General features: G+C 46.0%; 1 protein-coding gene across 2 annotated transcripts in view; it reads right to left on the reverse strand.

The window, feature by feature from the left end:
- The window catches only part of KIF7 (kinesin family member 7), a 99,976-nt gene that overhangs the window by 63,125 nt on the left and 20,133 nt on the right, over positions 1–16,718 (reverse strand). For both annotated transcript variants that reach the window (XM_073618455.1, XM_073618456.1), the window contains exon 6: positions 14,738–14,884. In XM_073618455.1, the coding sequence (XP_073474556.1) occupies positions 14,738–14,884 (147 nt within the window). The remainder of the gene's footprint in view (positions 1–14,737; positions 14,885–16,718) is intronic.

A 16,718-nucleotide genomic window follows, 5' to 3' on the forward strand; every position in this document is an offset into this window, starting at 1 on the left:
AAAATCCTATTTTCTTTTCTCGGACATCACGGGACACAGAGCCACAGTAATTACTGATGGGATGTCCCAAAGCAATGCCAACTGAGGGGGGGGGAATCACAACCAAGTAGGGTGCTATCAGACCTGAGGACCTTGTACCGCTGTCTGCAGCACACTACGCCCAAAGGCGATATCCTCATGCCTTCTCACATCCACCTGATAGAATCTGGTGAATGTATGAACTGAAGACCAGGTTGCGGCCTTGCAGATCTGAGCCATAGAGGCCCGGTGATGCACTGCCCAAGAAGCACCAATAGCCCTTGTGGAATGTGCCTTGATCTGAAACGGGGGACCCTTCCGTTTCAAACCGTAAGCTTGAATAATCAACTGTCGAATCCATTTAGAAATGGTCGCTTTTGACGCTGCCTGTCCTCTATTGGGACCCTCCGGCAGCATGCACAAGACATCCGTCTTGCGAATCTGAGCAGTTGCCTCCGGATAGGTCTTGACTGCTCTTACTACATCCAAAGAATGTAATGACCTTTCTTCCGAAGAACAAGGTTCTGGAAAAAAGGAAGGTAGCACAATGTCTGGGTTTAGATGAAAATCTGAAACCACCTTCGGTAAAAAACTAGGATGGGGGTGCAGTACCACTCTATCCTTGTGTATAATCAAGTAAGGCTCTTTACAGGAAAGAGCTGCTATTTCTGATACTCTTCTAGCAGAAGAGATAGCTACCAGGAAAATTAGTTTCCTCGTCAGTAAGACCAAAGGAATCTGACGTATTGGTTCAAAAGGTTGTTTTTGTAACACCGATAGAACCAAGTTCAAGTTCCAGGGCTTTAGGGGCGCTTTAACCGGAGGATTAAGACGCCTCACCCCCTGTATAAAGTTTCGGATCAGAGAATGCGAAGCAAGCAGCCGTTGAAACAACACTGATAAGGCCGACACCTGGCCCTTGATGGTACTCAAGGCCAGCTTCATCTCTAATCCTAACTGTAGAAAATCCAGATTTCTACCTGTGACATATTTCCTGGGATGCCAACCCCTGGATTCACACCAGGATACATAAGCTTTCCAGACACTATGATAAATCATTCTGGAAGCTGGCTTCCTTGCATTGATCAAGGTAGATATGACAGGACCTGAAAGCCCACGATTTTCCAGAACGTGGGATTCAATAGCCCACCCGTCAAATCTAGCATTTGTGAGGCAGGCTGGAACACCGGACCTTGAGCTAACAGGTCTGGGTGTATCGGTAGGGTCCACCGGGAACCCACCATCATCCCTGCTATTTCTGCTTATCAGGTTCTTCTGGGCCAAACGGGGGCCACCAGAAGTGCCGACTTCCCTTCTTGCCTGAGTCTGCGAAGGAGCCGTGGCAGTAGCAGAATGGGAGGGAATGCATAAATCGGTGAGAGCCGATGCCACGGAATCACCAACGCATCCGTCCTGCCTGCAAGAGGATCCCAGGCAACCGGTAGGAAGGATTTCCCCTTCTGTAGGTTTTCGGGTATGAGCCATCAACTGAGGCTCTGACGCATCGCATGCGATAGGTGCATTGGAAAGTTTAATGCCTGCACCTTCCTGTTCCAGGTCAACAGAATACTGTGTTGCAACAGTTCTGCTTGGAACTGCGCATAGGGAACTGCTTCGAATGAAGCCACCATCTTCCCCTGCAGCCTCATACAAAGGCGGACAGAAAGACCCTTCTTGGCCCTGACTGTCAGAATCAGCTCCCTTAGAGCAGTGATCTTTGCCTGCAGACACTTCAGTTAAGCAGGAAAACTGGGCACATATAGGCCTGCATCTCTGATGCCTATTGATATCAGAAATTCTCCTCCCTGCAGGACGGAGATTACTGTCTGAATTGATTCCAAATGAAAGGACTGCATCCTTGGGAATCGTTTCAGATCTCTCAAATCCAAAATGGGTCTGTCGTCCCCATTTGGTTTTCGGACCATAGAAAGATTGGAACAAAGTCTCAATCCTTGATCCTTTGTGGGAACCCCCACAATGACCTCTTGCGACAAAAGTCGCTTTATCGCTAGAAGGAGCGACTGCTTCTCTTCTGGCTTTCTGGGAACACCTGATCTGAGGAAACGAGGAGAGGGACATTCTTGGAACTCCAGTCTGTACCCTAAGGTTACCGTGGAGATCACCCATCTGTCCTGGAAGTCCTTCTGCCAGGGCCCTGAGAGCTGCAGCAGTCTTTCCCCCCACTCGAGCAAGCGGGGCGCCCCTTCATGAAGAGGTCTTAGTGTCTTGCTTAGAAGACCTTTTCCCCCAGGATTTCTTGTGTCCCTGGGGTTGACTCTTGTTTCTTGCCCCATACGGAGGAGACCCTCGTGGCTGCCTGGAGGCTGATGCCCCTGGCGCTGGGGAAAGAGTCCGTTTAAAAGAGGGACGCTTACTCTTCTTCTTATCAGGTAAGAGAGTGCTTTTCCCACAGGAGATCATCTTGATATAATTATCCAAGTCCTCTCCAAACAACCTTTCACCACGGAAGGGAAACCCAGCCAGTAGCTTCTTACATGGTGCTTCGGCTGACCAGTTTTTCAACCATAAGATTCTACGTATATGCACCAACCCAAGCAAGAGGCGAGAGGTTTGCACGATAGAATCTCTAATGGCATCAACAGCATAACATAAAGCCGCAGGAAGGTTAGCAAACCCCTGGGCCTGCTGTTCAGGCAATACTTTGATGACCTGTTTAACATGGTCTCTTAAGTATTGACAGACTCCAATCGCTGCTACTGCAGGTTGGGCCACTGATCCTGCTAAAGAGAACACATCTTTCAATAAGAAGTCCATCTTTTTATCCACAGGATCTTTGAGCATCTGAGCGTTGTCTACAGGACAAGTTAGATTACTATTTACAGAGGAAATGGCCGCATCAATGGCCGGTATTCCCCACCTCTTAATAAACTTTTCTTCCATAGGATAAAGTGTAGAAAACTTTTTCGGCGGAAGAAATCGCTTATCTGGGTGATCCCACTCAGAATAAAGCAGCTTTTCAAGTAAATTATGAACAGGAAAAGCATGTGCTGCTTGGAAAGGTTTCAGTGACCCCAAAGCAGAAGAGGTTTCTGTAGTAGTTTCAGGTAGGGACAACTTAAATGTGGAGCGGACCAAACCAGTGAGGATCTGCACTAAGACTTTCTCCTCTTGGGAAGTCGCAGAGGGTCGCTCTCCACCTGAATCCTCCGAAGAGGAATCATCTGTCCCATCCCGATCCTCTGAAAGGGATTCATCTCCTTTATCCCAGAGCTCCTCTGACTGAGGGTCTTGGGAAGCAGAGGAAGGCCTTGTGCATTTTCTTTCACTGCGTGAAGATGTAATCGCGGCCATTAGCTTTTTCTCTAATCCAGAAATGGTTGAGGAAAAAACTTCTTGTGTAATGTACACAGGGGCTGAAGTGCCGGCAGCAGATGTAGCCCCTAACCCCAATGGCTCTCCCTGTCCAGCTGCCCCTGGTCCCTCAGGAGGGGATGGTGTAGCAGACAGGGGGTCCTCAGAACCTGAACGAGACCCCCTAGTGCCTCTGGTTCTTGGGGTGCTTGAACCTCTTCTACCCATAGTGCAAAGCAACAAGGTGTGAGGTATCAAAAGCGAACACTGACTGCTGAGCGATGTAGTCTGGCTAAAAGCCTTGCTACCAAATGCCCAGTCCGGTGTTCTTTAGTAAATGCAGCCTAGGGGAATGCCTGTGTCCCACCTTACATGTGACTGTCAGCTCTGTGTCTCTCCAAAGCTCAGAGCACCTGTACAGTGTGCTTTAAATGGCCATGCTTTCTGGCACTGTGGGCGTCTGGGCACGCTGACGCTGTGCTGACGCCCCGCCCCCCTTCCCCCCCCCCCCTCGTTTTTGAAAAACGAGCGCTTCCCGCGCGAGCCGACCCTTTCTGACAAGCCTGAAGGGAGGCTGGGGTTGGGGGAATAAGGAGGAGGCCGGCAGTGATGGGCCCTGCATCGCAATGCGGCTTCGGTGGCGGCGGCGGCAGCGGCTGTGACAGTGCGGTCTCACCCGCCTTACAGCATACCTGAGCCTTTCCCTAGCCTGGGGGGACCATCCCGGCAGAGAAAACCCCCCACCATCTACCTTTGGAGCTGGAGGAAGAGCCAATGCAGCGGACGCTGAGACAGATCAAACATGAAAAGGTTTGTGCTCTTGGCCGCCCCCGGTGGTCACAATAGGCACAGCATGCATTCACCTTAAAGGAGAAAAGCCACTAGAATTAAAATTCTGTGGAATCTCCTCTTACCTTATCCAGGCCGCAGGGTTCAGTTTACACAGACCCAGCCTTCGCCTCTCACGGTGGGCTCCGTTTGTGGAAAAACCGTCAGAGACTGGGGCCCCCATCAGTAGGGGGATCCTTCAGTTCTGGGCCTGTAAAGCACCTCGCCAGAAATTAGGAAGTTTAACCACTTGAGCCCCGGACCATTATGCTGCCTAAGGACCAGAGGTCTTTTTCCAATTTGGCACTGCATCACTTTAACTTTTAATTGCGCGGTCATGCAATGCTGTACCCAAACGAAATTTGCGTCCTTTTCTTCCCACAAATAGAGCTTTCTTTTGATGGCATTTGATCACCTCTGCCGTTTTTATTTTTTGCGCTACAAACGGAAAAAGACCGAAAATTTTGAAAAAAAATGATATTTTCTACTTTTTGTTATAAAAAAAATCCAATAAACTCAATTTTAGTCATACATTTAGGCCAAAATTTATTCGGCCACATGTCTTTGGTAAAAAAAAAGTTAATAAGCGTATATTCATTGGTTTGCGCAAAAGTTATAGCGTCTACAAACTAGGGTACATTTTCTGGAATTTACACAGCTTTTAGTTTATGACTGCCTATGTCATTTCATGAGGTGCTAAAATGGCAGGGCAGTACAAAACCCCCCCAAATGACCCCATTTTGGAAAGTAGACACCCCAAGGAAATTGCTGAGAGGCATGTTGAACCCATTGAATATTTATTTTTTTTGTCCCAAGTGATTGAATAATGACAAAAAAAAAAAAAAATATTTACAAAAAGTTGTCACTAAATGATATATTGCTCACACAGGCCATGGGCCTATGTGGAATTGCACCCCAAAATACATTCAGCTGCTTCTCCTGAGTATGGGGATACCACATGTGTGGGACTTTTTGGGAGCCTAGCCGCGTACGGGGCCCCGAAAACCAATCACCGCCTTCAGGATTTCTAAGGGCATAAATTTTTGATTTCATTCCTCACTACCTATCACAGTTTTGAAGGCCATAAAATGCCCAGATGGCACAAAACCCCCCCAAATGACCCCATTTTGGAAAGTAGACACCCCAAGCTATTTGCTGAGAGGCATGTTGAGTCCATGGAATACTTTCTTTTTTGACACAAGTTGCGGGAAAGTGACAATTTTTTTTTTTTTTGCACAAAGTTGTCACTAAATGATATATTTCTCACACAGGACATGGGCATATGTGGAATTGCACCCCAAAATACATTTAGCTGCTTCTCCTGAGTATGGGGATACCACATGTGTGGGACTTTTTGGGAGCCTAGCCGCATACGGGGCCCCGAAAACCAAGCACCGCCTTCAGGATTTCTAAGGGCGTAATGTTGTGATTTGACTCCTCACTACCTATCACAGTTTTGAAGGCCATAAAATGCCAAGATGGCACAAAACCCCCCCAAATGACCCCATTTTGGAAAGTAGACACCCCAAACTATTTGCTGAGAGGCATGTTGAGTCCATGGAATATTTTATATTTTGACACAAGTTGCGGGAAAGTAACACTTTTTTTTTTTTTTTTTTGCACAAAGTTGTCACTAAATGATATATTGCTCAAACATGCCATGGGCATATGTGGAATTACACCCCAAAATACATTCTGCTGCTTCTCCTGAGTATGGGGATACCACATGTTTAGGACTTTTTGGGAGCCTATCCGCCTACGGGGCCCCGAAAACCAAGCACCGCCTTCAGGATTTCTAAGGGCATAAATTTTTGATTTCACTCCTCACTTCCTATCACAGTTTTGAAGGCCATAAAATGCCAAGATGGCACAAAACCCCCCCAAATGACCCCATTTTGGAAAGTAGACACCCCAAGGTAATTGCTGAGAGGCATGTTGAGTCCATGGAATATTTTATTTTTTGACACAAGTTGCGGGAAAGTGACAATTTTTTTTTTTTTTGCACAAAGTTGTCACTAAATGATATATTTCTCACACAGGCCATGGGCATATGTGGAATTGCACCCCAAAATACATTTAGCTGCTTCTCCTGAGTATGGGGATACCACATGTGTGGGACTTTTTGGGAGCCTAGCCGCATACGGGGCCCCGAAAACCAAGCACCGCCTTCAGGATTTCTAAGGGCGTAATGTTGTGATTTGACTCCTCACTACCTATCACAGTTTTGAAGGCCATAAAATGCCAAGATGGCACAAACCCCCCCCAAATGACCCCATTTTGGAAAGTAGACACCCCAAACTATTTGCTGAGAGGCATGTTGAGTCCATGGAATATTTTATATTTTGACACAAGTTGCGGGAAAGTAACACTTTTTTTTTTTTTTTTTTTTTTTTTTTGCACAAAGTTGTCACTAAATGATATATTGCTCAAACATGCCATGGGCATATATGGAATTACACCCCAAAATACATTCTGCTGCTTCTCCTGAGTATGGGGATACCACATGTTTAGGACTTTTTGGGAGCCTAGCCGCGTACGGGGCCCCGAAAACCAAGCACCGCCTTCAGGATTTCTAAGGGCATAAATTTTTGATTTCACTCCTCACTTCCTATAACAGTTTTGAAGGCCATAAAATGCCAAGATGGCACAAAACCCCCCCAAATGACCCCATTTTGGAAAGTAGACACCCCAAGCTATTTGCTGAGAGGCATGGTGAGTATTTTGCAGCTCTCATTTGTTTTTGAAAATGAAGAAAGACAAAAAAAATGTATTTTTTTTTTCTTTTTTCAATTTTCGAAAGTTTGTGACAAAAAGTGAGGTCTGCAAAATACTCACTATACCTCTCAGCAAATAGCTTGGGGTGTCTATTTTCCAAAATGGGGTCATTTGGGGGGGGGTTGTGCTATCTGGGCATTCCATGGCCTCCGAAACTGTGCTAGGCAGTGAAGAGTGAAATCAAAAATTTACGCCCTTAGAAAGCCTGAAGGCGGGGCTTGTTTTTCGGGGTCCCGTGCGCGGCTAGGCTCCCAAAAAGTCCCACACATGTGGTATCCCCATACTCAGGAGAAGCAACAGAATGTATTTTGGGGTGTAATTTCACATATTCCCATGGCATGTTTGAGCAATATATCATTTAGTGACATCTTTGTGCAAAAAAAAAAAAAAAAAAAAAAATATTTGTCTCTTTCCCGCAGCTTGTGTCACAATATAAAATATTCCATGGACTCGACATGCCTCTCAGCAAATAGCTTGGGGTGTCTACTTTCCAAAATGGGGTCATTTGGGGGGGGTTTGAACTGTCCTGGCAATTTATGCACAACATTTAGAAGCTTATGTCACACATCACCCACTCTTCTAACCACTTGAAGACAAAGCCCTTTCTGACACTTTTTGATTACATGAAACAATAATTTTTTTTTGCAAGAAAATTACTTTGAACCCCCAAACATTATATATTTTTTTTAAAGCAAATGCCCTACAGATTAAAATGGTGGGTGTTTCATATTTTTTTTTCACACAGTATTTGCGCAGCGATTTTTCAAACGCATTTTTTGGGGAAAAAACACACTTTTTTAAATTTTAATGCACTAAAACACACTATATTGCCCAAATGTTTGATGAAATAAAAAAGATGATCTTAGGCCGAGTACATGGATACCAAACATGACATGCTTTAAAATTGCGCACAAACGCGCAGCGGCGACAAAATAAATACATTTTTAAAAGCCTTTAAAAGCCTTTACAGGTTACCACTTTAGATTTACAGAGGAGGTCTACTGCTAAAATTACTGCCCTTGTTCTGTCCTTCGCGGTGATACCTCACATGCATGGTGCAATTGCTGTTTACATTTGACGCCAGACCGACGCTTGCGTTCGCCTTTGCGCGAGAGCAGGGGGGGACAGGGGTGCTTTTTTTTTTTTTTTTTTTTTTCTTTATTATTTTTTTGCTTTTTTATCTTATTTTTAAACTGTTCCTTTCATTTTTATTTTTTTAAAATTAATTTTATTGTTATCTCAGGGAATGTAAATATCCCCTATGATAGCAATAGGTAGTGACAGGTACTCTTTTTTTAAAAAATTGGGCTCTATTAGACCCTAGATCTCTCCTCTGCCCTCAAAGCATCTGATCACACCAAGATCGGTGTGATAAAATGCTTTCCCAATTTCCCAATGGCGCTGTTTACATTCGGCGAAATCTAAGTCATAAAATGCTCGTAGCTTCCGGTTTCTTAGGCCATAGAGATGTTTGGAGCCATTCTGGTCTCTGATCAGCTCTATGGTCAGCTGGCTGAATGACCGGCTGCATTTTCAGGTTCCCTGTTGGGACAGGAAAGCCAGAGAAAAACATGGAAGACGGTGGGGGAGGGGGGGGCATTCCCTCCCACTGCTTGCAAAAGCAGTCTAGAGGCTAATTAGCCACTAGGATTGCTTTTACATGAAAGCCGACCGCTGGCTTAAAAGAATGATACCAAGATGATACCTAAACCTGCAGGCATCATTCTGGTATAACCACTCAAAGTCCAGCAACATACCAGTACGTTGCTGGTCCTTGTTAGGCATATATTGTAAACTTTTTTTTCATGCAGCCTGTGGGCTGAACGAAAAAAAGATATTGATCGGTGGGTATGCCCACCATTAGAATACCTCCCTTCATCCACCCACTTCTAATGATGGGCATACATGCACCATTTATATATGCCGAAGCATGGGGGCATCCTCCCGCAAAAGGCAGGAGCAAATTGCTCCTCCACCCACTGCTGCCCCCACGCTTCGGCATATATGCTGAAGTATGTAACTGTGGTGGTGAAATCACCTCCGACAGCGCTGGAGTCACGGCTTTATATATCGTGGGAGCAAACGCTGTTGCTGTCAAGATAAATAAATCCGCGCTGCAACTGAATGGCGTACCTGCTAAGCAAATGATGGTTAACAATAAAACAAAGTAACATTACAGTATAACAGTAAGACTTACCATACCTGCAAAGCAAATACAAAAAAAAAACATAGTAAAAAATAAAACATTTAACGCAACCTGTGCCTAAAATATATATATGCCGAAGCATGGGGGCATCCTCCCGCAAAAGGCAGGAGCAAATTGCTCCTCCACCCACTGCTGCCCCCACGCTTCGGCATATATGCTGAAGTATGTAACTGTGGTGGTGAAATCACCTCCGACAGCGCTGGAGTCACGGCTTTATATATCGTGGGAGCAAACGCTGTTGCTGTCAAGATAAATAAATCCGCGCTGCAACTGAATGGCGTACCTGCTAAGCAAATGATGGTTAACAATAAAACAAAGTAACATTACAGTATAACAGTAAGACTTACCATACCTGCAAAGCAAATACAAAAAAAAACCATAGTAAAAAATAAAACATTTAACGCAACCTGTGCCTAAAATATATATATATGCCGAAGCATGGGGGCATCCTCCCGCAAAAGGCAGGAGCAAATTGCTCCTCCACCCACTGCTGCCCCCACGCTTCGGCATATATGCTGAAGTATGTAACTGTGGTGGTGAAATCACCTCCGACAGCGCTGGAGTCACGGCTTTAGATATCGTGGGAGCAAACGCTGTTGCTGTCAAGATAAATAAATCCGCGCTGCAACTGAATGGTGTACCTGAAAACAATAAAATGGTTACCAACAAAACAAAGTAAACGGTAAAGTATGAAAAATCTGAAAAGGAAACATGGTAAAACATAATAACAATAAAACATTGCAGAATAGAATAGAGTAAAAAAGAGAAGAACAATAGAGAGAGAATAGAGAGAGAGAGAACAATAAAACAACAACTATTTTTGTTTTTTTTATTTTATATTTTTTTTTGTTTTTATTTTTTTTAATTTTTTTTTAATTTTTTTTTTACACTTTTTTTTAGTAACTTTTAACTTTTGTAACTTGTTCCAGGTTTGGGTCTCTCAAAATGCAATGGCATCTTGGGAGACCCTGTGTTAGTGTGCCTAGTCTGTGCAGTGCTGAACCCTACGCTAATACTCAACTAATGTATGGTAGCGTTCAAAGCATTCACCCATGCAAAGACCAGGATTGCCAGGACAGGAGGGACAATAAGACCGGGTGTCACGCCTAAATCCGCGCTTGCTACAGACACGACATCTTTTTTGGGGGGCTCGTTGGGTAGGGGTACTCGGGATGGCATAAAGAAAATGCCGCTCATGCAGCCGGCTTACTGCATTTGGTTGGGGAAGGTGAGGTAGAGCACCGTCTGGAAACAGAAGGGCTCTGACGATCTCTTCCTGGAATTTAAGGAAGGATCCAGTCTGTCCTGAAGCTCTGTATAGCACATGAGCATTCAGCAAAGCCAATTGAAATAAGTATACAGACACTTTTTTGTACCAGCGTCTGGCCTTACGGGCAACTAAGTACGGCGCCAACAACTGGTCGTTGAGGTCCACCCCTCCCATATTAAGGTTGTATTCGTGGACACAGAGGGGTTTCTCCACAACACCAGTCGCCGTAGAAATTTGGGTCGTCGTGTCTGCATGAAGGGAGGTGAGAACGAAAACATTCTTCTTATCCCTCCACTTCATAGCGAGCAAATTATTATACTTCAAGCAGGCTCTCTCCCCCAGCCTAAGACGGGAATCTACAAGCCGCTGGGGAAAGCCCCGGCGATTAGGTCGCACGGTGCCACATGCTCCAATCTGCTGATCAAACAAGTGACTAAAAAGTGGCACGCTCGTATAATAATTGTCCACGTACAAGTGGTACCCCTTTCCGAATAAGGGTGACACCAAGTCCCACACTATCTTGCCAGCGCTTCCTATGTAGTCAGGGCAGTTGATCGGCTCTACGTGACTATCTTTGCCCTCGTAAACCATAAATCTACATGTATAGCCTGTGGCCCTGTCACAGAGCTTATACATCTTGACCCCGTATCTGGCACGCTTGCTGGGAAGGTACTGTTTGAATGACAAGCGGCCAGAAAACTTAATCAGGGACTCATCAACGCAGACAACTTGATGGGGGGTAAACAAGTCTGCAAAACGTTGGTTGAAGTGGTTTACGAGGGGCCGAATTTTGTAGAGCCGATCGTATGCAGGGTCTCCACGAGGACGACAGAGTTCATTGTCGTTGAAGTGCATGAACCGCAAAATCTGCTCGTATCGTGCCCTGGCCATGGAAGCAGAGAACAAGGGTGAATGGTAAATTGGGTCAGTGGACCAATATGACCGCAACTTACTCTTTTTATTCAACCCCATGAGGAGGGAAAGGCCCAGAAAGGTCTTAAATTCGGAGACCGTAATTGGTCTCCAATCTCTGGCAAGGGAGGACTGGGGATTAGCGGCGATGTGTTGACCAGCGTATAAATTGCTTTGGTCCACAATAGATCTATAGAGATCTTCGGTGAAAAACAGTGAATAAAAATCCAGTGGCGTAAAGTCAACTGTTTCCACCTGAATTCCGGGTTGGCCAGTGAAAGGGGGAAGTACGGGTGCTGCAGAAGTGGAAGGTTCCCAATTCGGATTGGCCAATGCAGCAGGAAGGGCACTATGGGCACGACGGGCCTGTCTTTGTCTTCTTGGTGGCAGCGGGACACTACTAGTGCTTGCCACCTCGCCAGCTTGAACTGCACTTATGGGACTCGCCACGTCACCACGTGATACTGCAGTGCTGGATGTACGACCAGGGTGTACTAGGCCGCTGGTGCTTGCCAGTTCACCAGAAGGAATAGCGGCGCTAGTACTTCTCTGCTCCATACGAGAGCCCTGCGGTTCTTGCACTTCAAGGACAGAAGAAGAAGAATGGGGTCTGGTACGCCTGACTCTAGCAGGGACCACAACTCTGTCGTCAGAGCTATCTGTCATGGAGCCGCTGTCCTCTACAGGTTCGTATTCTGAGCCTGAACTTGACAGATGAGTGACTTCCTCTTCACTATCTGTCATACTCAGAAACGTGTAGGCCTCTTCACTAGTGTACCTTCGATTTGCCATTTTGGCCTCTAAATTTAGGGGTACACTAGTGAGACTCACAGGCAAAAAAGCTCCTGACTGTTGGCGACTGTATAAAAACGCTACCAAAAAACTGTTAGCGATCGCAGGGATCAGGCCTGACTCTGCGAACGCTGCAGTTATGTGTGCTTAGTGTTATGTAAGTGACAGTTATCGATCGATACTGCACTTGGGTGGGCTGGGCAGGGCTGGGCCGAGGAGCAAAACGCAGGTGCTAGCAGGTATCTGGGCTGATCCCGCTAACACTGCGTTTCAGGGAACCCTAAACTGCTGGGGAGTATAGATCTGATCGGATCAGATATCGATCCGTTCAGATACTATAGCACTAAGGGAGGTGTATGCTGCGTGCGTGGGTTTTAGCGGTACTGGCGCTAACCTGACGCTGCCTGGGGCGACGCAGACCTTATCTGATCCTAAAAACTTAACTTCTATCACCGCCGGGCAATTAGGGGGTTAAACCTTTATAGGGTAATAAACGGCGGGTGCCCTAAAACTATAATAAACTGTAATAAACTGTAATAAACTACAAAAAACAAACTAGCTAACCAGCGTCACCCGTAACAGTTATACGGTGATCGCTGGTGAAAGGGTTAACTAGGGGGCAATCAGGGGGTTAAAACCTTTAGCAGGTAGTATATGGGGGTCCCTGTCGCTATAAAACACTGACAGCGAACCTATATACTTACCTCCCTAACTAGCGTCACCTGTGTCACTAATACAGCGATCAGAAAAACGATCGCTTAGCGACACTGGTGACGGGGGGTAATCAAGGGGTTAACTTTTATTAGGGGGGGTTAGGGGGGTACCCTGGACCTAAGGGGGGGTACCCTAGACCTAAAGGGGGCTAACCTAACTGCCCTAACACTTCTAACTGACACAAACTGACACCAATGCAAAAAAAAAAAAAACTGCTATTGGTGACAGAGTGACAGGGGGTACAGGGGGGTGATCGGGGGGTGATCGGGGGGTGACAGGGGGGTGAAATGTGTGCCTGCGTGTTCTACTGTAAGTGTAGTGTTGGTGCACTTACTTGGATGTCTTCTCTCCTCTGCGTCGGATCAAAAAGACCGACTCGAGGAGAGATGACATCACTTCCTTTCCCTCTGTTTACATTACAGAGGGAAAGGAAGCATTTTCATTCGCCGGGAGCGATCGGGAGGGGGTGGCCAACAATGGATGGCCGCCCCCTCACCTCTCATCGCCCGGGAACAAATGGCGACCGCCTCGGGCACCGGGGGGGGGACCGATCGGACCCCCCACCCGCGGAAGGCAAATCACGTACATGTACGTGATTTTGCCTGTCCGTGCCACCTTGCCGACGTACATCGGCGTGAGGCGGTCGTCAAGTGGTTAAAGCCATTTTCTGATCCGCGGGTCCAGCTCTCTAAAAAGAGAAGCATTACAGGTAAAACCTCGTTTCTTCGGACACGAGGCCCGGGTACCATCCAATTCGGCCATGAAAAGACACTTTGAATGGATCCGGTCGCCTGGCTTGCCCCAGTATAGGATCTTAGAATATTCCTTTTGGAGCTTCAGCACAGGACATCTTTGCACGTCCAACACCTAAGACACTGGTGTAAAAACTGAGGTATCCCTGGAAGGGGAGGGGTTATATAGGGGGTTGAACTTCCTGATTAGGGTGTGACCAGTGTCCAATACCTAGTGATACCCTATAACCCATCAGTAATTACTGTGGCTCTGTGTCCCGTGATGTCCGAGAAAAGAAAAGAAGATTTTAACTTTAAACAACAAGTGTAAAAAGAGGCTCAGTCCTTAAGTGGTTAAATGCTGACAAGTTGAACAATTTTACAGTGACTGTAAGAAGGTGGTCCATTCTTTTTGTTACATTTTATGTTTATTTTATAAAATAGAGAACGCAAGAAAAAGAATTGGAAGACTCCATGATGGTCCAGAGTATTGCAGGGAACCAGATTAAAGGAGATACAATGCTGTACTATGTTACCCACAGCTAGGAACAATCTCAGTCTTTGAAAAGAAATTCACAGTCGAATCTTGGGTTGAGATCTATAAATGAAATCTCACACGAATCAAAGGATGAGGACCGCACTCCTTTCGTTGTAAGAACTTGGTAACAGATGGGTGCTTGTAGTGACTGGCACAGTGTGGTCACTTTGTCTCCTTGAGAAAGAGACCCTGCATGGCCCCTGAAATGATGGCCTACAAAAGCTAGTTATGTACCATTGTTTTATTATCTATAAATTAAAATGATCATAACAGTGACCCTTTAACGTGTGTGAAAGTTGGTTCTCTATGAGGAAGTGCATGGTCTGGTGTAAAAGGTGTGGGAGAGTGACATGCACCACACATGCCTGTAACTGCATTATATTACCCATAAATTCTTATACATTATTATCAATAATATAATAAGCAAAAATACAAAAGGGAGTAAAAGTACTTCTGTACAAAGGTTATCCCTATATGAATTTGCCAATAGCAACCAATCAGGTTCCAATTGTCATTTCTGCAGTCCAGCTTTGAAAATTACACAAAAATGTGGATAGGCTGCTATGACATAAGTCCCCTAAAATCGCATAGAAAGGAAAGCATAAAAGCAAAAATCTATACATAATGATTGCGGAGGATACCTGCAACTTGTACTGCTCCATAGCATCTTCTAAAGCAGAAAGGAAATCTCTATTTTCATCTTCCAGCTTCTGAATTTTACTTCTCAGATCTTCAATGCACTTGTCTTTCTCTGCTCCACCACCATGGCACTCAAAGCTCAGTGACCCCTACCATTAGGATAAACAGCAGGTTAACAGCAAAGCAATTACAATAATGCTATAGAAATGTGTTGATTAGTCAATTTGTTTACCAACAATGGGGGCTGATTTACTAAAACTGGTGAGTGCAAAATCTGGTGCAGCTTTGCATTGTAGCCAATCAGCTTCTAACTTCAAGGGGTTGTAAAGGTTCAGGTTTAAAAAAACAAAAACAAAAAAAAACCCAAAAATGTCATACTTAACTCCGCTGTGCAGTTGGTTTTGCACAGAGTGGCCCCGATCCTCCTCTTCTGGGGTCCCTCCGCGGCGCTCCTGGCTCCTCCTCTTCTCTCGTGTCCCGGAGAAGCGCTCTCCGACGGGACACCCGTGCGGGTGCGCTCTCGTGTCTTGCTGCTGCGTCTGTTGACACAGACAACAGGACTCGACTCCGCCCCCCCGGCGCCAACTTCATTGGATTTGATTGACAGCAGCGGGAGCTGTGCTGCTATCAATGGTACTTTAAAAGCTTCAACAAAGCTTGCTGAATGTTCTGCATATGCTGTGTTGTAGCTTGCTGTTCACACTGCTCTTATACAAGCTGAAGCCCGCGTGAAACAGGCCTAAAAGAAGATCTACTTACCCAATCCTCTGCTCCTCCCTGCAGCTTCTGCACCCCCGTACTCTAGGGTCCAGATATCATCAAGACTACAGCAGGGTCTGTAGCAATAGCCCTGCTCTGGAAAATTAGGACACCGAAGGACAAAACGGCTATTAACCCTTGCGGTGTGGGCACAGCCTCACCACAAGGGATACATTTTTTAATCTGGCCGGAGCTAGGCTTTACCGTATCTCCAAATCTGGCTTCAGAGGTAAGTTCAAATTTGCATTCATGGGGGTCTAAAGTAGCAAAAGCATCAAAATAACGGACAAAACTTTGTCAACTCAATTTTTTCATGTGAATTGCATGCATGCTAAATAATGTGGAAGCCTAAAGCTAATTGTCGGGCAAATTTGTTTTTCCCCCCATGCAGTACCCGCACTGCATGGGTTAACTGCTGGTCTTTGTCTAAGGGTTTGGAATGCCAAGATATACTCACCTAATCCTCCGATCCTCCCAGCACAAGATAGGCTCCTTCGGATCCTGACCCCCCCCCCCCCCCCCCCGGGGTCCAGTGGTCTTGTGCGGTGGACTGTTCTGACGTCATCACGCCCATAGGTCCCTTGCACACTGACGGACCAATCGGGTCCACCTGTCAGTTTTTCAGGCGGACCCGATCGGACCATTCACTGCTCTCTATGGAGCAGCGGATGTCAGCGGACATGTGTCCGGCGGATTGGATCAGATGACAGTTGGATGTAAAATGGACAGGCAGTCCATTTCCATCTGACAGCCCATAGGGGGCAGCGGGCTGTGTCTGTGTCCGTTCTGCATCAGCAGTGCGGACACAGACCTGTTATCTGCCTGCTCAGCGGTGAGATTCCCTGCTGAGCGGGCGGATCTGCTGGTGGATTCCATCAGCGTGAAAGGGGCCTATAGACTGGCTCTGGATGTAAAGACGTCAGGAACAGTCCACCGTTCGACATGGGGGAGCACCATTTTCCGAAGGATCAGGTGAGTATAGGCTCAGTGTTCACCCCTAGACAAAAAGAGCAGTTAACCCATGCAGTGCAGGCACAGTCTCACTGCATTGGGAACAAAACATTTTTTGCCCGGAGTTGGGCTTTAACACTATCAGGTATTTATTACCTTTCACAGAATTCACAGTACTCTTGACAATCTTTCTTTCTCCCCAGAAGAACAGTTCCAATAGGTAAAAAAGTAACATTACTTTAGCATTGGTTTTAAAGGCAAACCAAGACATAT

Source organism: Aquarana catesbeiana, linkage group LG03 (genome assembly GCF_042186555.1).
Source record: "Aquarana catesbeiana isolate 2022-GZ linkage group LG03, ASM4218655v1, whole genome shotgun sequence".
NCBI lineage: Eukaryota > Metazoa > Chordata > Amphibia > Anura > Ranidae > Aquarana > Aquarana catesbeiana.